Source organism: Equus przewalskii, chromosome 28 (assembly GCF_037783145.1).
Source record: "Equus przewalskii isolate Varuska chromosome 28, EquPr2, whole genome shotgun sequence".
Lineage (NCBI taxonomy): Eukaryota > Metazoa > Chordata > Mammalia > Perissodactyla > Equidae > Equus > Equus przewalskii.
In genome coordinates, this window is record NC_091858.1 from 6,342,465 (window position 1) to 6,370,450 (window position 27,986).

Sequence of the window (27,986 nt, forward strand, 5' to 3'; positions counted from 1 at the left end):
GTTCCCCTTCAGTACACCCTATGATGTTCGAACAACCATGAAATCACCTAACAATGCATTTCTTATAACGTATCCCTGTTGATAAGCGATGCATTACTGTATTTTCAGACGACAGTAACTGAAACTGGGGAAAGCGAAACCGTGGAGAACGGGGAACTCCTATATGTGTTTTGCAAATATTTGCTCTCTGCCTATAACTCACTTTTTTATTTTCTTAACTGTGTCTTTTGAAGAGCAAAAGTTTTTAATTTTGAAGTCCATGTTATCAATCTTTTTCTTTCATATTTTGTGGTGTTTCCTGTTTAAGAAATCTTTGCCTAACCCAATGGTTTTTCTTCCATGTTTTATTCTAGCATTTTTATGGTTTTGACTTTAGTGTTAGATTTATAAACTAATTTTAGATACTTTTTGTGTATAATGTAAAGTAAAGGTTGAGGTTCACTTTTTCCATATGGATATGCTGTTGGTTGTTCCAGCCCCATTTGTTGAAAATACTGTCCTTTCCCCTTGAATTGCTTTGGCATCTTTGTGGAAGATCAGTTGACCAGGTAACTATGGGTGTCAGTGTTTTATTTATTTTTATATTTTACAATGAGCATAACACAGTTTTGTCAAACAAGGGATTAGTGAGTGAGTAAAGTTATGTTGTGGGCTAATATCACCAGAAATCTGTTAGGTAAATGGAGGTATACTAGTTATGAGCCCTTTGAGGACAGGGACTCTTTCACTCATTTACTAACTAAACAATACTGAGTGTCTAGCATTGCATAAGATATACATGGTCCCTACCCTTTTAGAGCATGCAGTTGAGTGAGGGAGATAGACAGTAAGAAAGCAAGCACATATTTGTATAACATATTATGGTAATTGCTATGAAAGAGAAAAAACAGGCTTAGTGAGGAGAATGAGCAGCGGACCTCAGAAGGCCTCCCTGAGAGACAGTGGGTGTTCAGGGAGCTGGAGCAGCACATGTGAAAATCCTAATTACACAAATGAAGTTGACACGTTTGAGAGGCTAGAAAGAAGCCAGTGTGGCTGCAGTGCAATACCTGCAGCAGAGAGTGTTGGGAGATGACTTCAGAAATGTAAACTGAGGCCTGACTGTGCAGAGGCTTGCTGGGCATGATAAGTAGTCTGGATTTTATTTGAGTGCAGTGGGAAGGCATTGAAGGTTTTGATCTTTTTTCTTTTTTTTCTGAGGGAGATTTGCTCTGAGCTAACATCTGTTGCCAGTCTTCCTCTTTTTTTTCTTGAGGAAGGTTAGCCCTGAGCTAACATCTGTGCCACTCTTTCTCTACTTTGTATGTGGGTCCCCACCACAGCATGGCTGACAAGTGGTGTAGGTCCACACCTGGGATCCAAACCCAGGAATCTGGGCCACTGAAGCAGAGCGCATGAACTTAACCACTACACCACAGTTTTGTTCTTTTGTTTTTGTTTCTTTGAGTAAACCATGTATTTAGATCAATAAATTAAATATAGCTAGCAGTTCAGACATCTCCCTTATGGCCCCCTTTATAAGCATTTACTGTTCTAACAGCTGTCTCCATAGATTTAGTTTTAACTTTATCCTGTTTTTGAATCTTTCTCTTTTTTTTTTTTGAGGAAGATTAGCCCTGAGCTAGCTACTGCCAATCCTCCCCTTTTTGCTGAGGAAGACTGGCCCTGAGCTAACATCCGTGCCCATCTTCCTCTGCTTTATATGTGGGACGCCTACCACAGCATGGCTTGCCAAGCGGTGCCATGTCTGCACCTGGGATCCAAGTTGGTGAACCCTGGGCCGATGAAGCGGAATGTGCACACTTAACCGGTGCACCACCAGGCTGGTCCCTAAATCTTATATAAATGAAATCACACTATATACTATATGAATGGAATTGTTGTATCTGACTTCTTTCACTCAAAATTACATTTGTGAGAGTCATCCATGTTTTTGAGTATGGCAGTCATTAATTTTCCTTGCTGTATTTTGAGGGGTAGGCACACAATTGGATTAGTTTTTAAAAGGTGACTGGTTGTTATATGGGGAAATAGATTGTAGAGAAGCAGGAGAAGAAGCATGGAGACTGGGAAGATAGCTGTGGAATAGACTAGGTGAGGATCTTGGACTAGCATGAAGAGCGAAAGAGATGGAATGAAACAGACAGATGTGAGATATATGTACTTTGGAGATAAAACTCGGGGAGTTTACTGATAGATTGGATAAGAGTAGGAGTGAGGGAAAGGGATGTATCATGATTCCCAGGTTTCTGGCTTGGGCAACCAATAGATGGAGGTTTCATTTTATTCTCATGCGAAGGACTTGGGGAAGGACACCTTTAAGTAGACTAAAAACCAAGAGTTCATTAGGTATCTTAAGATGCTTGTGAGATATGAGAGAAGCTGTCGAACAGGCATTTGGATTATGGGTATGGAACATATTGGGGGGAAAAGTAGGAAGTTTGGATAGTTTGCAGGTTATGAGGCAGCTGCCATGTAAAGAGTCCTATATTAGAGTTAGAAGATCTGAGTTTCACCATTTTATTCAACTTCTATTGGCTATGTGACTAAAGGCAAATCACTTGATCTTTTTGAGCTCCATTTCTTCTCATCTGTAAAATGAGAGTAATACTGTGCTCAGAAAAATTCATTCATACGCATTTTGGGTTGGTAGGAAAAAGTCAGATTATGGAAAGGCATGTAAGGGACTTTCTGTAATATGGAGCTTTAGAGTTTCTTAGTAAGGGAATAGACATCAAAGTTTGGTTTTAGTATGCATCATCTAACTGCTGTGCAGGAAGAAGTTAAAGGTGAGAAATATCTAGAAAATCAGTTGTCATAGTTCAGGGTAAGGTGCTGAGGGCGTGGCCTGACATGGATGTAGAGATCAAAGAACAAATCAGAAAGATTTCAAAGGAAGAAAGTACAAGATTTGTTCAATCACTAGTTTTATGGCTTAAAGAAGAGAGTGAAGAATAATCATCCATGAGCCTGAGGCTTCTAGCCTAGGAAGCTAGGAAAAGAGCGGAAGCAACAACAAACCTGGGGTAGTCTGAAACGAAGTCTGAGTTAGAGAAAAGATGATGCATTCTCTTTTGAACCTATGACTTAAGGTGGTAGTATGGTTGTCTTGGATAGTCGGATATTCTCTGGCAGTGAGATATTGTGGAAAAGATCACAGGATTAGAAGTCAAGAGATTGATTCTTTTTCAGGCTTAATCACTAATTAGCTTTGTAGTCTTGGGAAATTCAGCATCTCAAGTGTTCAATGTTATCTTAAAAAATGAAGCTAACACCTTCCCTATCAGCCTTACAGGATTGTTTTGAGGATCGAGAATGCATATGAAAACACTCTGTAATTGTAAACTCCTATATAGTTGTAAGATGGTAAGGTTATTTTTATTCTTAATTCAAACTAAAATGAAATATTTGGTTCTCGGGCGAGAGAAGAGAAGAAAAGGTGGAAAATACCAAACTTCTTAAAAGTTTGTGTTCGAAACTAAATCACAAACTTTTGTCACTGGATGTATATGCCTGAAAGCCTCTGTAGACTGTAATTTGGGAGACTAATCTGGAAGCTGATCTTGTACACGACAGTTATGAGAACCAAAAACACAGGTTGCATCTTGTCAAATTTCAGTATTTAACTTCAAGTTGGAACTTTGAAGAACTTTTGAATTCCACCTGTACAGTTGTCCCATGTGTTTACAGAATTTTAGAACATACTTTTCTTGTGTCTGTGAGCTATACATTTTTGCCAAGGGTCAAATTAGGGTAATGTTTCAATTCTTAAGCTATATATAAAGAAATGATTTCTGACATTTATCAGCATTATCAGTATGGTATGCTGGTTAGGATCAGAGACTCTGAAACCAGACTTCCTGGATCAAATCCCAGCTCTGTGCGTTTGACTAGCCTTGTGCATTTGAGCAAGTCATTTAACCTCTCTGTGCCTCTATTTCCCCATCTGTAATGGGAACTAATATTAATACCTACCTGAAGGTTGTTAGGACGATTAAATGTAGTACTGTATGTAAAGCACTTACAGTGGTTCCTGGCACATGCTAAGCACTATTTGTTAGTTGTGGTTATTACAGAATAGTTAGTTGTTACTTTGGTGGTGACCAAGGAATAAAGTACATGAACAAAAGAAGCAACTCCTCTCAGAACTTATAGCTGAGGGAAGTGGAAGTGGTATAGTGGTAAAAATCAGTGTCTTTACAGTCAGACATGCTTAGATTCAAATCCTAATTCTGCCCCCTTTGCTTTGTGGTTTAAGCAAGCCACCTAAGCCCTCTGAAGCTCAGTTTCTTTCAACCATGAATGAGGAGTCACAATGCCTATCTTGCAAAGTTGTTATGAGGATTAAATAAGACAGTGTGTAAAGCGGTGGCCCAGAATAGATGCTAAAAAAACGAGTGTGCTAACACCCGATTCCACTGTACAGCAGTATGGGCAGTCTGATTTCCTGTACACTCTCGTATTCATTTGTTTGCAGTCTTGGAACTTCCAAAATTCTTTCCATTTGCTAACAGCAGAATAAACAGCAACTGTTTAATTGGACACACCTTGAAAAGTGTGTTGTCAGTTTTTGTTTCCCTCTTCCCTTTGCTCTTTTGGGTTACTTGATATATCATTATGGTAAATCCTGCTAGACCCAAAATAGTAGACATTTTTAATCAGTCATAGAATTAACTGGGCTATAGCCTCAGAATCCTTCACGGAATTCCAGCAGCTACAATCAGTTCATCAGACTTCATACAGTAGTGAAATCCTCTCTGCCTTAGAGCTTTCTAGAAGAAATGTTTATGGGATTATCAGAATAATATCTGGACTCCCCACTAATCCTCTGTCTCAAGATGTGGGCTTATCAAACATTATGACAAAGCAGAGTGCTCTTAGAGCATTTCCTAACAGGTGCTTATCTATATTATAACATTGTTACATAATGTGGGCATCTTTAGACACCTCCTAGAGGAGATGCAATAATTGTAAGAGTATAATGCAATGGCTATAATGCAAAGATTATAACACAATGACCCAAGCAAGAGTGTGTATCAGAATCAGCTGGAATGTGGTCTTAAAATACTCATGCTCTAGGCTTCATCATACATTTATTGAATCAGGTTCATCGGTAGATGGAACTTGACATGTGCATTTTGTAAAAGTATCCCAGATGATTCTGCTGTATATACCACTAGTTAAAAACAACTAGATAGTGGCAAGAGTGTAGAGAATCAGGCATCCTCACACGCTATTTGTATGAATGTAAATTGATACAGTACAGCCTGTAGGACAGTTTTGCAGTATCTGTCAAAATTTCAAATCTGTCCTATAGAAATATATGCACAAAGATATAGTTTCAAGAAAGTTTCCTGTATTCCTGTTTATAACATCCAATAATTGTGAGCCACTGAACGATTGTCAGTACACAAATGATTAAATATGTTGTGCTGGATACCACAGTTGTTTACTATGCAGTCATCTAAAGAATGAAGTATGGATGAAGATTATCTATGCATGCTGATGTAGAAAGATATCTAGGATATATTGTTAAGTTGAATAAGCAAGTCATGGAATAAACGCTATTTTTAAAATTTTACGTGTAAATATATAGAGAGAGATTTGGAAGAATACCCAACAAACTGTTTACAGTGGTTATCCATGACATAAAAGAATGGGAATGATGGAGGGGAGAGGAATAGGCCTTTTTACTTTTGTATTTAAAATATTTGCAATAAGATTTTATTATTTTTGTAATAAGAGAAAGAAACACTGGATAAAACATGAATAATTTAAAGGAAGTTCGTATGGAACCTAATTTGTATGTGTTAGGACACTGCTTATTTTTCAAATACCAGTTTTAACCTGAGACTTACAATCTATAATCTCTAACTTGGGAAACAGAAAGGAACATCAAAACTATTTTGCATGCTTGCAAAGAGAATAAAATTTTGTTACCAAAGTTATTGTGAAAGTAACTGAGAGTTTTAAACAGATAAGCGTTTAAGATATAAAGTGTTTGCCCTGTATCAGAATTATATTGACTATCTGCTTTAAAAATATTTGGTGTCTATGCATAGCTGGATATGAAAATTGGGTTCAGAATATTTTAGTGTAATCCTTTTTCAATTGATTAGCCGCTAGCCTGTGAGGATATTAACACCTTTTAATCTCCTCTTTTAAAACTATAGGCCCGATGAGAGAAAGGGAAAGTTAAGGATGCTGGAGCAGAACAATGGATTTCTCTTTCTCTTTCATGCAAGGGATCATGGGAAACACAATTCAGCAACCACCTCAACTCATTGACTCCGCCAACATCCGTCAGGAGGATGCCTTTGATAACAACAGTGACATTGTTGAAGATGGTGGCCAGACACCATATGAAGCTACCTTGCAGCAAGGCTTTCAGTACCCACCTACCACAGAAGATCTCCCTCCACTCACAAATGGCTATCCACCATCAATCAGCATGTATGAAACTCAAACCAAATACCAGTCATATAATCAATATCCCAATGGGTCAGCCAATGGCTTTGGTGCAGTTAGAAACTTTAGCCCCGCTGACTATTACCATTCAGATATTCCAAACACAAGACCACATGAAATTCTGGAAAAACCTTCTCCTCCACAGCCACCACCTCCTCCTTCGGTACCACAAACTGTAATTCCAAAGAAGACTGGCTCACCTGAAATTAAACTAAAAATAACCAAAACTATCCAGAATGGCAGGGAATTGTTTGAGTCTTCCCTTTGTGGAGACCTTTTAAATGAAGTACAGGCAAGTGAGCACACAAAGTCAAAGCATGAAAGCAGAAAAGAAAAGAGGAAAAAAAGCAACAAGCATGACTCATCTAGATCTGAAGAGCGCAAGTCACACAAAATCCCCAAATTAGAACCAGAGGAACAAAATGTAAGTTGAAACATCTTTTTGAAAAATTTTGTAATATTTCACATTTACTGGAAGTCCAAGAGGTATTTTTCAGTTTTTAGCTCTTCAAATATAAATATCTCTGATAACTTCTTTCTTCTAATCCTTAGCAAGGAGTGTGGGCTGTTAGAATAGGTGCTGAGTAAATATTTGTTGAATAAATGGACATGATTAGAGTGGAGAAATATTTTTAAAACATGGCACTTAAGAATCTTCCTTCTTATGTTTCTTTGTCTAATAGCCTCACTTATTTTTATTTGCTTATAATAAACTCCTGGTTTCTGAAGATGAAGAGGAAAGGCAAAGAGAAGATCGTTAATTATATTGGTTTTTCATTATTTTAGACTAACTTTTCCAGTGGAGCTTGGATGTAACACTCATTACTAATATGTTTGCGCAGAATAACCTGAAGTAATAGTGGAACTCTTTTCATTAAAATCAGAGTTAGTATTCATATATATTGATTAAAACTTCAGGTGGAGTTTTCATAAAAGTCAGCCTTCATAGGTAACTTAAGATACATGCTGCTGAATTTTTTAATATCTCTGGGATTTCAGTATGAGTTTTCTTAATAAGAAGAGGTATGTAACAAATCAATTCTGGCTTGCATGGAGAGTTTTTAGTTAGTATTCGAATACATGGTATGAATTGAAGCTGTTTCCCGACATTTATTGGGAAGAAATGAATATCTGTTTATTTTTGTGACAGTTGTCTGCTTTTATATCTGGTATGCCTGAATAAGTTAATTTATTATCTTCTTTTCAAAGAAGTGTTTACCTCTTACCAACTCCCCTTTTCCTTTGTAGCTGGGTTCTAGTACTTCATACAACTCAAATGTGATCATCTTCTAGAGTAAAGGTCATACTGCTTCTGGACTCTCACAAGTCCCAGTGTGATATTTCAATATGTTTTTCTCATTTTTCCACAGTTTTCTTATTCATTTAACAAATATATATTGAGTACCTACTGTGTGCTACACACTTCTCTAAGAATTGAAAGTAGGGCAGTGAATGAAACGCAGAGATGCCCACTTTCAGGGTGCTTATATTCTAGTAAGAGGAGCCAGAAAATACATAATACATCTGTACATGCATACATACATGTATGAGTTCAGAGAGTGTTAAGTGCTATGAAAACTGGATAAGGAGATAAAGAGAAATCAGGGACACTTTAGCTATTCTGGTGTCTTAATTCTGCATCTGTAAAATGAAAGCTTTAGAATTAAATGGTTTCTGAAATGTTTTTAAATTCCTGTCATTTATTAAATGCCCCCCACAGACCTTAGCTCACATAATCGCTACCTTAGCTCACATAATCTCTTATACTGACTGGTAATATATAAGTGAATAAATGGAAGGAGAGAAGTTAACTTTTTGCACTCCAGATACATTCACTGTAGCATTTCTTTCCTAGACCTGCAATGAAAATATACATGATGCACTATGACCCCTGGCAATCAAAAAAATGCATACAACCTGAATTTGGTTTTAGCCTAGTTCCTGAGAACTGTCTTACTGGCTTATCTTGCTTTGCTCTAGAGAATCTGGCAAATAGGAGAATATCCAATTTTACTTATTAGGCTAGACTTTTTGCCTGTATTGAGACATTGAATTTAAAATATATCTCAAAATAGTAATCGGACGGGAAGCACTTAGAGGCAGGTTAAGACAGTCTGTTTATGTTTTGTATCTACTTTTTGCTTTATTGGAATCTAGGAAGAAATTTCAGTGCAATGGTATTTCTAGTAGTCACTTCGCAATGAGGTTTTAAAGCCAGTTCTGTCTCTGTTGGATTATCTGCTATGTATGGCTCTTTATATCACTTAAAATTTCAGTTAACTGTTATATCCAGGGATTAGAATAGTTAGATATAAGTTGAGGGTTTTAGTTCATTTTCTTTATTGGTAAGTCACGTGGGGCATAATTTAATATTTCATTATTTAGCATCTTACAACACCTTGGGATAAAAGAATGTAAATTTGACTGGATGTATAAATGTACAAAGTGGCGTTGATTGCACTAAATACTACCAGGACCATTGCCTGAAACTTGAGTTTTTGGGGAAAATCTGGGCGTTTTTCTTGTTTCTTTCTCTATCTCCCCCCTTCTGTCTCCCTGCCCCCTCTCTCCCTCTTCTCATCCTTCTCTTCCTTTCTCTCTCTCTTCCCCACCTTGCCTCCTCCCTTTTCTTTCAAAGAAATAATGTGAAGAGCTAAGTTCTTGTTAAATGAATTTTTATTGATTAAAATTTTATCACACATGGGGGCAATTATCTTAAGAGATGGGTGCCACGAAAGTTGTCCTCCGTCCTAATAACAGAACTTTAAAGCTAGAGCTCCAAGGCTCTTGCTTGTTGTTAGTGTTGTCCTTTTGCTAAGCTATACAGATGACTAAGTAATGTGCAAAAATTAACCTGTTTTGTAACTTTATGTGTTTTTTAATTGGTTTCCCTTAACTTGAATATCTATTTTGCTTCCTTCAGGACAGTTTTTTTTAAGTGTTTTAATATTTAATACCCTTGTGCCTCCTGGTTGTCACTCAGGGCTGAAGCCCTTGGTGTTAGCACTGTAGAGGGCTTAGAAGCGAAAGAGCAGCCCGGGACTCTGCTGACGCCACTGGACAGCTCCCTCCCCCGGACACCCTGGGAAGCATGCTGAGAGCTGTGTGCCTGGCGAAAAAGTTTGAAATGATTGTCCTCAAGCTGGATTTATACACACACACACACGTATATATTTGTTCCTTAAAAGCCCACTTATAGATTCTTTTTTGAGCAAACAAAATCTCATCTAAATACACTTCAAGGTTTCACTCACTACTTTTTTCTTTTATTTTTTCTTCATAGTTGATCTACAAGTATTTCCTCCCAATCCTGAGCTATTTGGTCTTCTAAAGAGTGGCTGTTATTTGGAACAATCTAAGTATATGTTTTCAACATTGAAAATGTGTCCAAACATCTAGGCAGCAGGAGACCTGAGATCACTACTGAAATTGTATATTTTGTAAAGCTGCTTTAGCTGTTTTTCCTCCCACCAAATTAGAAACATGTGGAAATGTTTCTGGCGTTTCTTCCTTGGCAGGTGTAATGCCTCAGGCATGTGAGTGTAGGCCCTGTTCAAACACTGGTCTTCCACCAGTCCGTCAGTCCGTCAGTCCGTCAGTCTGTCAGTCTGTCAGTCTGTCAGTCTGTCAGTCTGTCAGTCATTGAGATTATTCACTAAGGCTAGTCTCCTTAACTCCTAGCTTGCCGTTTTCACTTACAAAGAGCCCAACAGCTGGTTCGGTCCCATTAGCACTAAGAGGTTATATTTGGTTCTTTAGCTTCAGAGTATTAGGTCTTAAAATTCTTAGAAACTGTTCACATGCAAAATGTTTTTTTTGTACAGACATTTTAGTTTTTAAGATTACAAACTTAAGCAGTTATTCACAAAGTAAAAGAAAAATGCACCAACAATTTATTGCCTTTAAAATTTTCTTTCCACCTTAAATGTTGATATACGTTTTCGGTTCTTTTAGAGAACACAATTTTGCTTAATGTTTTGAAAATTATTATGAGTTTCAAACTCTGCCAGATTTGATGCATATTATTCATCTTAATAAATCTCTTAGGTTTTAATGAAATTACTAGAGCAAATTTTTTAAAGGAACATTTAGGATAATGTAATTTTATCTTAGCTGCTCTCTTAACATATTTTTTTCCTGTTTAGGAAACTTCTTATGATTCTTTCCTGGAATATAGGTCTTTGTATGTGGGATCAACTAAAAATGTAAAAATGTGGTATATACCTGTAAAATCATGTTCAGAATTAGGATTACTCGAACACTAAGGAGAGCTAACTCACTGTCATCTTTTTCTCTGATGTTTTCTCTTCCTAAAGCAACAGTATTAGTACCGAAAAAGGTATCTTTTGTCCTTACTTGATTTTTCTTTTAAGCTTATCTGTCCTTTGAACAACTGAAGAAAAATGGATTTTATGCCCAGAAGTATTTTATCTGTTGGCATTTTCTGACTCCTTATTTTTCTTCACTCCTAAGCATTTGACTTCCCTTGACCATTTCATCTTAAAACTTCTCCCCTTCTTAATTGCTGTTTGTTATACTGTACTGTCTCTTGGTTTATCCTCTTACCTTTTTTTTTGAGCTCAAGTCATAGATCTCTAAATGCTTACCAGATATTTCTGTTTTGCTCACACATTAGCACAGTTTACAATGTATATTCCCTTGTTGTCATTGGAGCATCTTTATGTGACTTCTTTTTCCTCCTTTTATTTATTTAGTCTTAGAAGCTTAGAATAAATCTTCTTGGGCTTCTTTCTCTCCCTTGCCATTTCTTTCCTTTTAAAATGACTGTGTAAAAAAATTGCAGTTCTATGAAAGTGATTTTAACAGTTTCAAGCCAGCTGGAAGGAAATGCGAACAATCTGGAACAAACCAAAAAATCAAAAAAAGATAAGATATTTGAATAATAAAAAGGTTTTAAAGGAAATCCTATCCTTAATCTAGAAAGGGAAAAATGTTAATGGGCTTCAGGCCAGCTGTTACAATAGTAGGATTCTGTCGTTTGGCAAAGATTAGTCACTCCTTTCTATCTCCCCTCAAAAAGGGTTATAGAGTTCCCTTACACCCAGACATCATGAAGATTGAACATGTGGAGGAGGATGACTCGCTTTCTTCGCCACGTATGTGCTTCCTGCTGTAGCTTGAGAATGAAAAGCTGAGGTGAAGGCTTAAGCTACATCTGTAGACTGAAATGAAGCTGCTGAATGGGCCTATGCAAATGCGGACAGTATTTCTAAACTGCTTTATTGTTACACTAGTGATCGGGAAAGCAGTTTTCATTTGAACATAGATTTTTCTTTCCTTGCTCAGTGAGTGTGTCCTATTAGATTAGATATTCCTGGTACCCCACAGACGCATCTGACAGAGCTAATTTTGTGCCCGTAAACAAACGACCTCTACTTTCCTTCACCTGGACCATTTCCAATGTTTCCAGAAACCTCCTAATTAAACGTCCTGCTTTTCCTCTTGCTCCCTTCCAAAATGTTCCCCACATAACAGCTAACGTGATTTTTTTTTTTAGTTCATAACAGTTTACATCATTGTGAAATTTCAGTTGTACATTATTTCTTGTCCATCACTGTATAAGTGCTCCCCTTCACCCCCTGTGCCCACCCCCCAGCCCCCTTTCCCTGGTAACCACTGAAGTGTTCTCTTTGTCCATGTGTTTGTTTATATTCCACACATGAGTGAAATCATACGGTGTTTGTCTTTCTCAGTCTGGCTTATTTTGCTTAACATAATAGCCTCCAGGTCCATCCATATTGTTGCAGATGGGATAATTTTGTCTGTCTTTATAGCTGAGTAGTAGTCCATTGTATATATATACCACATCTTCTTTATCCAATCATCAGTCACTGGGCACTTGGGTTGCTTCCATGTCTTGGCTATTGTGAATAGTGCTGCAGTGAACATAGGGGTACATATGTCACTTTGAATTGTTGATTTCAAGTTGTTTGGATATGGCTGGGTCATATGGTATTTCTATTTTTAGTCTCTTGAGGAATCTCCATACTGTTTTCCATAGTGGTTGCACCAGTTTGCATTCCCACCAGCGGTGCATGAGGGTTCCCTTTTCTCTACACCCTCTCCAACATTTGTTATTTTTAGTCTTAGTGATTATAGCCATTTTAACAGATATAAGGTGGTATCTTAGCGTAGCTTTGATTTGTATTTCCCTGATGATTAGTGATGTTGACCATCTTTTCATGTGCTTATTGGCCATCTGTATATCTTCTTTGGAAAAATGTCTGTTCATATCCTCTGCCCCCCCGCCCTTCTTTTTTAACGATTGGCACCTGAGCTAATATCTGTTGCCAATCTTCTTTTCTTCTTCTTCTTCTTCTTCTTCTCCTCAAAGCCCCCACTGCAAAGTTGTATATTCTAGTTGTAGGTCCTTCAGGTTGTGCTATGTGGGACGCCACCTCAGCATGGCCTGATGAGCAGTGCCGTGTCCTTGCCCAGGATCCAAACCAGTGAAAGCCTGGGCCACCGAAGAGGAGCACGTGAACTTGACCACTCTGCCCATTTTTTGATCTGGCTGGCTGTTTTTTTTGTTGTTCAGTTGTGTGAGTTCCTTATGTATTATGGAGATTAAACTCTTGTTGGATATATGATTTGCAAATATTTTCTCCCAATTGGTGGGTTGTCTTTTTAACATGATCTTTTAAAACCGTAAATTGGCATGTTACTTCTCTACCTAATCCTCCTTAGTGGCTTTTCATTGCGCCTGAGAGAGCACTTGCACATGGCCTGCGGAGCCTCAGGATGTAGCCTCCTCTCCTCTCTCCTCTTGTAAGCCATCTCTTCTTTGGGGCAGTTAAGTCAGTTGTAACGGCCTTCTTGAAGTTTTTACCTTTTTTGAACCTCACGCATGCCACTCCTTCTCTCTGGAATGTTCTTTCGCCCACTTTTTACTAGACTAACTCCTCTTCCTTTGAGTCTCAGATTATAATTTACTTTCTCAGAGAGGCCTTTTCTGACCTTCATATCTAAAAATATACACACCATTATTTCTCTTCATACATTTACGTTGTATAAGTATATGTTTGTGTTTTTATTTGTTTACTGTCTGTCTGTCCTACCTGGCTGTAAGCTCTTTGAGGTTAGGGGTCACATCTGTTTGTTTCATCATCGTATACCCAACTCGCACCACAGTGCCTGGAAAGTCATAGGCACTGTGGAGTGAATGAGTAGACTTGGAGTTTGGGGTATTTGTCTGGCTTATCATTTTCCTAACAATTAAAACCTTTTTTTACAATTTCTTTTATTTAGTGAAACTTTGTTTTTACAACAGTGTCTTGAATGTCTTGCATTAATTGAAAATTGTAAGTAGCTTCTAGTATTAGCCATATTTTTTTCAGTGGCATTAAGACCTAATTTGATGGATATATCCCTCTTATTAAGCCATCTAAATTAACTTCTGTTCTTTGACAAGTGAGAAATTTTTAAAAATCTTTTAAATTACAAAAATAATTGCTTTTTACAGAAAATGCAAATAATACAAAAGTATAGATCTACCCTATTTCCCTAACTTCATTCCCCAAAAATAACTACTCTGATCAATTTGGTGTACAATTTATCAAATATTTTTCAAGGCATATATAGACTTTTTAAATAAAACGTGGAAAGATGTTGATAGACATGTAGATTACTGACATGAAATAGTGTTGTAGTTACCATCCCTCTCCTTAGATTTTCTTGTTTTGTGTATTTCTGTAGAATAGGTTCCTAAAATAGAATTGGTAGATTGAAGCGTGTACATATTTTGAATTTTGATAGGTACTTCCAAATTGACTCCTAAAAGGGTTATAGAAATTAATTTTTAAACTACATATTTGTGGGGTTTATGATTAGAAAAGTAAAATAATGTTTGTTGTAGACAGTTTGACAAATAGAGAAAAGCACACCAAAAGAAAATCACTTATTCCATCATCTGGTGGTTTCCTTCTAGTCTTTTTTTTCTGGGTACATAAAAACAGTTGTTTTTCCAAGACTGGAATCATACTGTACCAGCTCCTTTGCAATTTACTGTTTTAAAATAACATTATATTGGAGCCAGCCTGGTGGCACAGTGGTTAAGTTCACACATTCTGCTTTGGTGGCCCAGGGTTCACCAGTTTGGATCTCAGGTGCAGACCTGTGCACTGCTTGTCAAGCCATGCTGTGGTAGGCGTCCCACATATAAAGTAGAGGAAGATGGGCATGGATGTTAGCTCAGGGCCAGTCTTCCTCAGCAAAAAAAGAGGAGGATTAGCCACAGATGTTAGCTCAGGGCAAATCTTCCTCAAAAAAATAAATAAAATAACATTATATTGTTATTTTTCCATGTCACTTTAAAATGTATTTATATTATTCCAATATCTAGTTATTCTATAATTTATTTAACTAATTCTTCATTTTTGAACATCTAGTCTGTTTCTAATATTTGCTCTTATAAATAGTACTGGTGTGCATATCTTCGTAATTATAGATAGATTTTTATACCCCTTAATGCTCTCTCAATATACATTTTTAGAAGTCGATTTGCTGGGTCCAAGTCTGAAAATTTAAGGCTTTTCATGCATATTGCCAAATTGCTCTCCAGAAAAATTGCAACTTACGTCTTACTAGCAATCGCCAAGTGCCCGTTTTTCTGTACTCTGGTAGGTTAAAAAAAACACACACACGGGCCAGCTCAGTGGCATAGTGGTCAGGTTCACGCTCTCTGCTTTGGTGGCCTAGGGTTCACAGGTTCAGATCCTGGGCACAGACCTAGCACTAGTTGTCAAGCCATGCTGTGGCGGCATCCCACATAAAATAGAGGAAAGATTGGCACAATCTTCCTCAAGCAAAAAGAGGAAGATTGGCAACAGATATTAGCTGAGGGCCAGTCTTCCTCACACACAAAAAAAATCCCACATAAACTAAGAAATTAGGTTTTAAAAGTAATAAAATAAGAAATGGGAAACATAGCTATGGTGTGGAATGGAAAATGAATGTTAAGGCACAGCCTCATGTACTGCATAAGTTGTATTCTTACTCCTTACATTATTCAGTTAATAGATGCCCTTTATTCTCTTTGCTGTTTAGTTCTCGAATTCTTTTTGTGTGTGTCACTCTTCTTTGGTTGACTGCCATTTTATTCCTTTCACCTGTACCTTTTCACCTAGAGACCAAATGAGAGGGTTGACACTGTATCAGAAAAACCAAGAGAAGATCTAGTTCTAAAAGAGGAAACCCCGGTGAGTTGCTTTATTGAATAGCATCTAACCAAATATGTTGTAAGAAGGTGAAAGCAGAGTGATTAATTTATAACACATTTAACATGTGTTATTGCAGTTCCATCCTTCTTTATTTCAGAAGTTATACTGAAATAAATCTTGGAGCTGGTTTAAGAGGTAGATATTTTCAGTGAATTGTTTTCCTTTTCAAAACTCTAACCACTTTTTAATAGATTTTGTGAATTCTCAAGGTGCCTCATCAATAACTTGGCAACAGAAACTATCAATCCTATTTTCATTATTTGGAGTAGGGCTTATTAATTATCTTCATCCTCTTTTTTTCCTTTTTGCTAGTTATAGATAGCAGGGATCAGAGAAAAGTATAATTGAAGGTAAATTTTACGTGGTTAGCATGTTTAATGTACTTTGTACATAGTTTCTTTTTAAAAATTTTTCTGCTGATGAAGTTTTATGATCTTTTCCAATAGGTTCAGCCGATATTATCTTCTGTTCCAACAACAGAAGTGTCCACTGGTGTTAAGTTCCAGGTTGGCGATCTTGTTTGGTCTAAGGTGGGAACCTATCCTTGGTGGCCTTGTATGGTTTCAAGTGATCCCCAGCTCGAGGTTCATACCAAAATTAACACAAGAGGTAAGAAAAAGCATAAATAGATACTAAGTGAAAGGTTGAGAGAAAAAAGTAAATCTTAAATGTTGTGTGTGAATATAAGAGTACACACATGATATGTAATCTGACACCAAAATATACATAGTAATATCAATTTTTCATAACCAGTGAAGTAATTATGGTCATCTTAACTGACAGCATCTACAACTGATACAGTCCCTGTTTTCTCTTACAATATCTTGCATTTATCTTATACTCTCTTTCACATTTCTTTTTTAAAAAAACCTTAATCTGACTGACCTCTCATATGAATTCCTAAAGAAAGCAGATGGATAAGTAATAAGATGTCTCATATGAGCTTAATAGGCATTTGGGCCAAGTTTTCTTTGGACATTTTTATTTCATCATTGAATCCTATGGGTAGTAATTTTTTACCCAGACAAGTGCTTTTTCTTCCTGATAAATTTTTCAGGATGCTTTTTTTTCCTCCACTCCATTTTTGAATCTCTAAATTTACTGGGACATCCTAATAAATTCAGTATGACATAGAAGTATACCTTGAATCTAGCTATATAGCATAGAATCCTACCTTAGGAATGTTAATAAATATTAAGAAAAGATGTGTTCTAACTTTTCCCTACTCCTTTTCTTGGGTTTTACCAAAACATGTAGATTAGATTCCTGAGATTGGCGTTTGGTATGGACTTCTTAGTAGCCAGAGGAAGCTTTGAGTTTGGAATTTATTTCTGCAATTTGTTTTGCAAACTCTTGTTACATGTTGAGTTCTTTATTATCTGTGACAACTGTGCACCTAATTCTTTTCCTCTCACTTTAAACTGTCTATCTTGGTCCCTGTTCACTGTTATGAGGAGAAGAAGTATCTACCTAAGTCTGGCAAGTCAGATTTGTGACAGGATCAGCCATATCTGTAATTCTTGTGCTACACTGCCGGTAATCTGCACTAGTGTGGAAGGCAGTCACCTTGTCATTATAAGCTGCTGATTAAAGCCTGGGGTAACTAGGGAGCTGGAAGCGTTGATGGGGCAGAAGTCAAGAAAAACCAGCATGGATGAATGTCTACTTTTGTGCAAGGCACTGTGTTAAGAAATTCTCTTATATGTTAGGCAGTCCTCATAGCAGCAACACTATGAAGTAGGTACTATTATTATCCTTATGTTTCAGATAAGTAAATAGAGTCTCAAATATTATTCTATTACCTCCATTCTTAAACGCTACTCTATATTAAAGGGAAAGTGATCGAATTCACCTAGTTGCAATTGACAGGGGTTGGGGGGAGGCAGTCCTTGTTCCTTCATTTATGTAATAAGAGTGTTGGACTAGTAATCTCTGAAGCACCTTGTAGCTTTAATACTCTGTGATTCTGTGAATGAGAGGAGAAAGGGACAAGGATTTCCCAAGAGGGCCAAGCCTTCTTAAATAAAACAATTCATGTCCATTATCTGGGCCTCCAGAGCACTCTAAGATATTATATCATGTGAGAGTTGTAGCTCTTCAGTTCTCTCCCCTTAGAAAAACATCCTTCTGAGATTATATATAGTTTCATAGTTAATTACTTTAGTAAAACCTGCTAATTTCGTCTTTTTTATAGGATACAAATGAAAGCACAATTTTTGCCTCATCTGTATTTCAAAGAAAGTATGTAGTTTTATGAGTCAATCTAATCTGATCTCTTACCCCCTAGGCAATCTCCTACTTTAGTGCTGGAAAAACTGATTTTGTTTGTATTATTGAGGAAACCAGAAATCTCAGAATTTGGGAAATCCCAGAATTTAGGTTGAAAATAATGCATATTCTGATATTTTAAATTCTCTTTTTCTGCAGTAGTTTTTTAAATAATCGCTTTCTTGAGAGATGATTTACATACCATAAAATTTACCCTTTTACAGTGTGCAATTCAGTGTTTTTAGTACATTTACAGAGTTGTGTGGCCATCACCACAATCTAATTTTACAACATTTTCATCAACCTGAAACAGAAATCTTGTATCCATTAACAGTCACTCCCCCAGTTCTTCCCCTCTTCCCCCAGCCCTAGGCAGTCACTGACTACTTTCTGTCTCTTAGATTTGCCTTTTCTGGACAGTTCATATAAATGGAAGCAATAATGTGGCCTTTTGTGTCTGGCTTCTTTCACTTAGGCTAATGTCTTTTTTTTTTTTTTTTTTAAAGATTTAAAAAATTTTTTTTCCTTTTTCTCCCCAAAGCCCCCCAGTACATAGTTGTATATTCTTCGTTGTGGGTCCTTCTAGTTGTGGCATGTGGGATGCTGCTTCAGCGTGGTTTGATGAGCAGTGCCATATCCGCACCCAGGATTCGAACCAATGAAACACTGGGCTGTCTGCAGCGGAGCACACAAACTTAACCACTCGGCCGTGGGGCCAGCCCTAGGCTAATGTCTTAGAGGGTAATCTGTGTTGTAGTGTGTCTCAGTATGTCATCTCTTTCTATTCCCAAGTAACATTTCATTGTATGGCTGTGCAGTGTGGTTTTAAATAAAGTAGTTTTCTAATAGTTTTTCTGAAAACCAAAAAACACAGCATAAAACTTAATTTCTACTTTGTGAAATTCGTCTTGCTTATATATAGTAATCATTGGTTTCCGTATTGTTATTACTCAGTATTGTTATTAGTCAGATTCTTAGCACTGGAAAATATATTAACGGTTTTCACACATAAAGATATAATTCTTTGTAAGAGCATGTTGAAAGATGTTTGAATCGCATATCTATTTTGTTATATTTCATTGTTTAGGTCTCATTTTAAGTTTAAAAGTCAAAAGTGAAATGCTTTTTCTGCTTATAACAGTACAAAAATATATATGGTCAGAGGCAAAATGTGCCCATAGTCTCATCCTCCAGATGTGTAACTAGTATTGGGAATTTGAGAGTAATTCTCTTTCTCTGTGCATATTGTAATTAATAGATATGAAAATAAAGATTTTTTACTGAGAGTTTTAAATGGTATCACATTACACCCATTATAACTTTTAATTCTGATATATTTTTTTAAGTTTAAAACCAGATGGTTTTACCTGTGTATTGTTTTTTGTATATGAAAACGTTTCCTCAACATTTTTCTATTGGAAATTTAGCCCATTATTCAGAGACGTGTTTGATTCTCAATCTCTCAGGTCTTTAGGTTTTTATTTCGCCCTTACTTTACAGTTTTCCAGCCAGCAGGAAACAAAGTGCTAACAAAGAGGCAAAGTGATTTGTTTCATCTGTAGTAAATGATTTAATGGAGGAAGAAGTTGAAAATAAACATTAAAATGAGATTGTGTTATCTGTGAGTTTTAATGTTTAACTATAAAGTCCTTTGGGATTATCTGTTTGCTTCTAAATAACTGACTCTGACTTTTGGAAACAGATTCTGTCCCATGTTCTTTTAACCCTACTCCCTCTCCCCACCACCCTATCCTCCAACTCACCTATTTAGGTTTTATTTCTGTTTTTGTCCCTCAAAGCCCTTGGACTTTTTATAAACTTTCTTAGATTAATTATAGTGAAATTTGTGCTTGGCTCTTCCTTCTCAGAGTAGATGATATGGAAATCTGAGTTGTGTGTGTGTGTTTCTTTCTTCTCATAGACTATTTTACATATTTTCAGAATAATTCCTTAGATAATCTACTGTTAATGTCTAATAAAATTAAAAATTTTCAAATCCAAGATATACTCAATTTCAGGTAACTAAATTAGATTCCATTTAAGCCTGTGCCCACATTTTTCTAGTCAGCATCTGCTTGTTGCCTTCTCTCCCTACTTGCATTATCGTGAATTCTCCAAGAAGACCAGTTTCTACATTTCTCTGTTAACCTGAGCCTTTTTCTCTAGAGCGGTTTTTCAAACTATGTTTGGTAAAGAACCAGTTTTTTTTTTTTTTAATTTCCAGTCTACCATAGACCAATATTTCTGTAAAATACAATAAAATTAGCTATGAGGAAAATGAAAGGCCTCTGTCTCCAAAAAAATGCATTGTGTAAGACCCCGGTCATGTGCCTAGACGTCATGGCAGCGTCAGATCAACAGTTTCTAAATGCCTGCTCTCAGCTTCTGTGCTTGTTTTGTCACAGACTGGCTTGTTCTGGGAACCACACTTTCAGAGTAGCACTACCCCAGGGCAATGGTTCTCAGATGTTTTGGTCCCAGAATCCCGTTTACTCTTAAAATTTGAGGACTCTAAAAAGCTTTTCTTTACATGGGTTATATCCATTACTATTTAATTAATTTAGAAATTAAAGCTGAGAAATTTAAAAAGATTTACTAATTCACTTTAACCCATTATATGTTATTATGTTTTTATGAAAAATAACTATTTTGTCGAGAAAATTAATGAGAAGAATGATATCATTTTACATTTTTGCAAATCTGTTTAATGTCTGGCTTAAGTGAAGACACCAGATTCTTGTATCTGCTTCTACATTCAATCTGTTATGATTTGTTGTTTTGGTTGAAGTATATGAAGATAATCTGGCCTCACACAGATGTATGGTTGGAAAAGGGGAAGAGTATTTTAATAGCCTTTTCAGATAATTGTGGATGTATTTCTTTGCTATTACACCAAAACTCAACAATTGGTCTGTTAGTTGCAGTGTGGAATCTGAAATCATATCAATAAACTTTTTGTACTTTGTTACGTTAAAATCCATTGGTTCTGTCTTGGGCTTTGAATGGATCTTTTACCTTTCATGACTTTGTAACATCATACATTGGCCATTTAAAACATAGTGGTTTACCAAGTCATGCATATCTTCCAAACGTGGACATATTCCTTTGTAGATATTTTTAAAAATCATGTTATTTAATATCACTACTTAGTTCATCAGGAAATTCTTTTATCATTGGGAAGTTGGAAGACTCAGGAACAGATACTAGTTTTCCAAAATTCTAATTTTTGCTTGAAAGATCAAATTTTATTATAGGCAACAAATACTGTTAGTTGTTTTCCTTGAAGTGACAAACTTGCTTTGTTCATTTTTGAGGAAATATCTGCCAAATGCTCAAGTTAAAATGACCATAGTTTTTTTTTCAGTCATTCTTTAAAGTAAAAATGGTGTTACATGAAAAAGTGACCAATTGCAACTCAAACGATCACACAAGTGCTTTTCCTCAAGATAACCATGGTCATGCTTCAGTATGCAAAAGTGCTTTATGCATACTTCCCATATCGTCACATGGAATATTAAAAAGACATGTAGCCAAGGTTGAGATTTAGTAAATTTAATAATTTTTACTGCTTCATTAAGGACATTAAGTAAAACTGGCCTTTTTTTTTTTTTAACTGCTAGTGTATGGCTGTGAAGAATACCACCCTAGTATAGTTTGGTGTCACTCTTTGCCTTTATTTGTGCTAAGATGCCAACAGTTTTATCCATCATTGCTCTTGTAGTATTAAGTGAAAAGTGTCAACAAAGTAAAAAAGACAAATCAGATCTTGATATTATTATGAAGGTAGCTTTGACCTCACGGGATCCCTGAGAGAGTCTCAGTGGCCTCTCCTCCTCCACCCCAGACCTGTATACCACACTTTTATTTAGCTAGAAAAGCAATTGGACTAACACTTGGCTTTTAAAAGCCTGAGAAAAGATTTTATACTTTTTTTGAGGAAAAATTATTTATTTATACCCAAATTTGCTTGTAAAAAGGTTTGAGGCAAGTAAAAATTAATTGTGGGACCAAGGTAACAAATCTGATAATTTGCAGAATTTCTGATTTTCTTTCTCTTAGAACTTGCTGTACTAATTTTAATCATTTGGGATGATTTTTACAGTAACTATTAGTTGTGTAATTGGTAGGTGTTGGATTATGTCTTTGGACAATCCATAATGTACAATTTTTAATAAGAGTAATAATACTAGGGAACTTGGGTTAGGTTCACGTTTTTGGCAAAGTGTATTTAGATGCTTATGTTCTGAAATGGTTAATAAGAATTTTTACTTACAGGTGCCCGGGAATATCACGTCCAATTTTTTAGCAACCAGCCAGAGAGGGCATGGGTTCATGAAAAGCGGGTACGAGAGTATAAAGGTCATAAACAGTATGAAGAGTTACTGGCTGAGGCAACCAAACAAGCCAGCAACCACTCAGAGAAACAAAAGGTAACTGACAACGTATTAACAGTATCAATCCAATATGGTTTTTAAAGGACTTAATAATTTAATGCTTGAATTCAGACAATTGTTAGAATGATTTGTTGTTTTCACTCCTTTAAGTTCAGTTTTAATAATTTATTGTAACTGTCAATAAGTTTTAATGTAATATAAACATTATAGTACTATTAAAAATGTTATCTTCTTAAGTCAACGTTGGATTCTATTTTGAATTGAATTTGTTTACATAAGTCTAGTACGTGCTAGTGAAATGTTGATTTTGCCAGGGATTTTCATTCTTTTTCCTATTTCAGCATCTTTCCATGATTTCCCTTTATTCTTATTTAGGAAAATTGTTCTATGAAAGTAAAATTTTTAAAATACTTAGTGAAAATCTACTGTGAGGCACTGTTTTAAGCATTTTTTATGTATTAATTCATTTAATCTTCCTAACAAATGGGGTAGATACTATTCTTCCTATTTCTACAGATGAAGAAATTGAGGCACAGAAAGCTTAAGTAACTGGTTCAACCAAGGTTACACAAGTGATAGAACCAAGAAATATGTTTGATGTAGTGGTAGATATTTTAGAATTTTGACATGAACCCCTGATAATCTGTCTGGTTGAGATTTTTAAACTCAACTGATTCTAGTGTGGGTCTCTTGTTTTTAAGAAATTTGTCATATTTTTGGACTTTAAAAGCTAAATTTTATCACACAGGATTTTGATTACTTTTGTCAGACTTAACATTTTATAGATTTATATATATCAGCATTTGACATATACTCTACTGCCTCATACTTTCATTAGCTAATTTCAGGCTACCTCAGTCTAACACCCTGGATAATTCCTAATTGCTTGGTCATCTCACATACCATTATTCAAAGTTTTCTTACCTGTCTTGCCAATCCAAAGTCTTCTGATCAAGTGTGTACATAGAGACCTGTGGACACTGTGATTCAGGTTTATTTTTTCTCTTCCACATTCCTGCTTTCCTGTGTCTTGTCAGCTCTCATTTGTTCCTCAGGGCTCTCTCCTTTCTCTTCCTTCTGCCCCTGTTTGCATTATGGCACAACCCTGCAGCACAGCTTCAAATGCTGGCTCTCTGCCAGCTCACTTGGTTGTGATCTCTTTAGCACCCCTGAGCTTTAGGGTGTCATTTTTAATGTTGGTGTTTTATTGGCCACTGAAAGTCATCACTTCTGTAATCTTTCTTCTCTTTGCCCTCATTATTGCTAGCTTTTTATGAATATAATGTGAGAAGGACGACTCCCTCTTTGAGGGACTTGTCCAGCAGAGTTGTCAACAAAGGACATATAAAACAGAGTGGACCTGCATGTCATCTGATAGTAATCCTGATTTACCCAAGTTATGGAGTTCGAACATTTCATTTATTTGACTGGAGAACCTGAAGATATTTATGTATACCTAGAAAGATGACAAGATCACATGGGAAATACATATTGTTTTAAATATACCTATTAGATTAAAGCATGTACGATAATGCCTGTATCTTTTTTCAAGATTCGGAAACCCCGACCTCAGAGAGAACGCGCTCAATGGGATATTGGCATTGCCCATGCAGAGAAAGCATTGAAAATGACCCGAGAAGAAAGAATAGAACAGTATACTTTTATCTATATTGATAAACAACCTGAGGAGGCTTTATCCCAAGCAAAAAAGAATGTTGCCTCCAAAGCTGAAGTTAAAAAAACCCGAAGACCGAGATCAGTGCTGAATACCCAGCCAGAACAGACCAATGCAGGGGAGGTGGCCTCCTCACTATCAAGTACTGAAATTCGGAGGCATAGCCAGAGGCGGCACATGAGTGTGGAAGAGGAAGAACCCCCTCCTGTTAAAATCGCCTGGAAAACGGCAGCAGCAAGGAAATCCTTACCAGCTTCCATTACAATGCACAAAGGGAGCCTGGATCTGCAGAAGTGTAACATGTCACCAGTTGTGAAAATTGAACAAGTGTTCGCTCTTCAGAATGCTACAGGAGATGGGAAATTTATCGATCAATTTGTTTACTCAACTAAGGTACCTCCTTTTCTCACGGGTTGTTTGGGGGAACAGTATTTAATAAGTAGTCAACTTTGGCATTTAAAAAAAAAAACAAACAGGGGCCGGCTGGGTACTATAGTGGTTGAGTTCCCACACTCCACTTCTGCGGCCTGGGATTCACAGGCCTGGATCCTGGGCGCAGACCTACACACCTCTCATCAAGCCAGGCTCTGGCAATGTGCCACATACAAAATAGAGGAGGACTGACACAGATGTTAGCTCAGGGACAATCTTCCTCAAGCAAAATGAGGAAGATTGGCAACAGATGTTAGCTTAGGGCCAATGTTCCAAAAAAACCAAACAATTCGAGGTCATAAGTTAGGTATGTATCCTCTGCCTTTGACATGTATAGTCAGTTTACTCTGTTTAAGATGGGGCAAAAAAGACATAGGCAAAAAGACTATGTTTTTCTTCTTTTTTTCCCCTCTTTTGTAATATCCCCATCTGTACTAGATTAATCTTGAGCTGTGCAGCCAAAATTGAGCTTTGCTCCCTAAAGTTGTGGAAAAGAACTGGGCACTTTGCCTCTTTCTACTTTGTAAATTTTTCTTAGTTGCAAAGTGTGCTTCTTATTAAATCATTTTTGTCAGTTATCTGAATTAACCATTGTAACAATTGTACCTGCTGGTCTCTTTGGTCACACCAGGAATTTTGTTAGACTCACGTTGGCTTGGGATAGCTAATGTATTTTATAGAAATACCAGAACTATATTTGTTCTGTAACAATTAACTGTGGTGATAGCTTGGGTAATAGGGTGAAAATGGCCTCTTCAAACTGAATGACTCCATCTGCTGGCCCTGGGCTTCCACTTAGGGCACTTACGCTTTAGCATTAAGACTTTAAAATTCTTTTGTAACATTTGTAACTTTTATTCCCTGTACCTCTTCACTACCCTCCCAGCCCATACTACAATTGTGGGCCTGTGGGCCCACACCGAATTCAGTTTATGGGCACCTCATGGATGTGTATTTTTCAAGAATTCTGTACTTGTTTCCTAACATTGTCATATGCTCATTAAAAACATTAAATATAGGTATGCCTCATTAGTGATATATTTTCCTAGAGATAAGTGTAACATCCTCTCTTAACCCGTTTTTGCCTATAGGTTCAGCTGATTTCAGTAAGGCTAAGCTGCTTGAAAAACCTAACTAACATTCTCCACTTGGTTCTGCTGATAGCTTTGAATAGCAAATGAATACTTTGCATTTTTTTAATCCAAATTGGCTTTATTCTTGGAGTTAGTTTTTATCTCTTTTTGGATGCACAAATCAAACTTTGTCACTCCCCCTCCAAAGAGTGCTAATTAAATGAAATTTGAGATAAAACTTATCTTTTAAAAATGAAGGCTTTAAAAATACGTAGATATGTATAAATCATTCCTTAATTTCATTGCATTAAAAATACCTAAAATGAGACAGAACTGTAATTGTACCTGCCTTCTCTCTGCTCCAAGTTGCTTATTGGGTGCACATTTTGGTACCATGAATGGCATATTTCTGTATCTAAGGATATTCTTGTCTTTCAAGATGTGTTGACAATTTTTTCTGTGTAGTAGGGTACTTTACCAAATAAAAATGACTAGAGTTCTCTTACTGTGATAAAAAGGGAGAGACTATTCAGACCATAAAATATTTTGTTTTTGACAGAAAATTATGTGGTACAGGTTCATTTTTGTGATATTCGTCATCTGGACTTAGACAAAGGTTTTTTTTTTTTTCACATAGTCTGTATGTTTTAGAATATGTCCTGATGACTTAATAAAATTGTTCTGATAATGACTAAGATAATAACTGTAATCGAAGACCATATAAAATTCAAGCAAATTATGATCATCTTAAGCTGTCTTTTATAAGCCAATGATGCCATTTGCCTGGTGATCACCTATTTTTTTTAATTTGCCTTATTTTGAAGGGAATTGGTAACAAAACGGAAATAAGTGTCAGGGGACAAGACAGACTTATAATTTCTACACCAAACCAGAGAAATGAAAAGGCAACTCAGAATATATCATCTCCTGAAACAACATCTGGTTCTACAGGTGGGTATGAATGAAGAGTATATAGATCCATTTTGAGGAGTCATAGTTCTGTTCTACTGTAACATAGTAGTTATGTGCCTAAGAAATGTTGGTTATCAAAATCAAATTATAGGGGCCGGCCCAGTGGCACAGTGGTTAAGTGTGCACATTCCACTTTGGTGGCCCGGGGTTCACCAGTTCAGATCCTGGGTATGGACATAGCACCGCATGGCAGACCATGCTGTGGTAGGCATCCCACATATAAAGTAGAGGAAGATGGGCATGGATGTTAGCTCAGGGCCAGTCTTCCTCAGCAAAAAGAGGAGGATTGGCAGCAGTTAGCTCAGGGCTAATCTTCCTCAAAAAAAAAAAAAATCAAATTATATTTAAAATAAACTATAAAAGCAATCATTTCAATAGGAAACAGTGGTTTCGGGGCTAGAGAGCTTTATTCATAGTAACAGTTATTTTTCCTGCAGGAATTTAAATAACAGGAGGGTTCTGTAATTAAAAGAGTATAGTTATAAAATCTATACATATCTGAGTAAATGCACCATTTGATTATCTCTCTTTGCATGAGAATAACAGCTTTACTTTTCCAGCACTATTAACACATTCTCACCATTTGCTCTTTTATCCACTATTGGAAACATATTGGTGCATGCCCATGCTCTTTTCTTTATTCTTAGCTAGATGGTAGTAGCTGAGGGGCCCTATTATAATCTGTACTCTGATTAACAACAGATACCATGAATTGAAAATCAAGCCATATTATTCTTGCTTAAAGGAGAAATGCCTAAGTTCACTAAGATTGTGCCTTTGGAATAGTCAAAGTAATTTTTATTAAGAGACTGACTTACTAAGGACTTTAGAGTTTAACTGAGTGTCTGGCAGATTTGGTTCATACAGCCACCAAGAAAAGAGTTAGAGGGGCCAGCCCTGTGGCCAAGTGGTTAAGTTTGCACGCTCTGCTTCGGCAGTGCAGGGTTTCACCAGTTCAGATCCTGGGTGCGGACAAGGCACTGCTCATCAGGCCATGCTGTGGCAGCATCCCACATAGCAGAGCCAGAAAGACCTACAACTAGAATAGACCAACTGTGTGCTGGGGGACTTTGAGGAGAAGAAGGAAAAAAAAAAGATTGGTAACAGGTGTTAGCTCAGATGCCAATCTTTAAAAAAAAAAAAAAGAGAGATAGCAGCCAGCTTGGTCATTTGGAATCCTAGTTTAGGAGAAGGGAGTTTGTTTCACTTTGTTCTTTTAAAAATTTTTTGGAATCTAAGAAGTGATCAAATTATTTTCTAGAAGAATTGAAGTCTCACGACCAGAGGTAGTAATCTTGGATCAATGTAACTCAGGCAAACCTGTGATTGAGTGGCACTAAGGGGTAAAAATTTTTGTGAAGGAAATTTTGAGTAAGATTCTTATTATTATAAAAGCTAGAGAAAAACAATCATTGTTCAGGAAAGAACTAGAGCTAGCTTTCTTTTTTCTTTTTTGCTGAGGAAG

General features: G+C 36.6%; 1 protein-coding gene across 9 annotated transcripts in view; it reads left to right on the top strand.

Annotated features, from left to right (window-relative positions):
* The window catches only part of NSD3 (nuclear receptor binding SET domain protein 3), a 103,451-nt gene that overhangs the window by 28,719 nt on the left and 46,746 nt on the right, over positions 1 to 27,986 (top strand). For 8 of the 9 annotated variants that reach the window (XR_011534356.1, XR_011534357.1, XM_070598880.1 and 5 more), the window contains exons 2-7: positions 6,174 to 6,892; positions 15,615 to 15,686; positions 16,154 to 16,316; positions 22,251 to 22,405; positions 23,922 to 24,437; positions 26,374 to 26,500. Coding sequence is in view for 7 of the 9 variants with exons in the window: in XM_070598880.1 (XP_070454981.1) it covers positions 6,218 to 6,892; positions 15,615 to 15,686; positions 16,154 to 16,316; positions 22,251 to 22,405; positions 23,922 to 24,437; positions 26,374 to 26,500 (1,708 nt within the window). In the remaining 2 variants the exon portion in view is untranslated. The remainder of the gene's footprint in view (positions 1 to 6,173; positions 6,893 to 15,614; positions 15,687 to 16,153; positions 16,317 to 22,250; positions 22,406 to 23,921; positions 24,438 to 26,373; positions 26,501 to 27,986) is intronic. The other variant, XM_008534278.2, reaches the window with a different exon arrangement.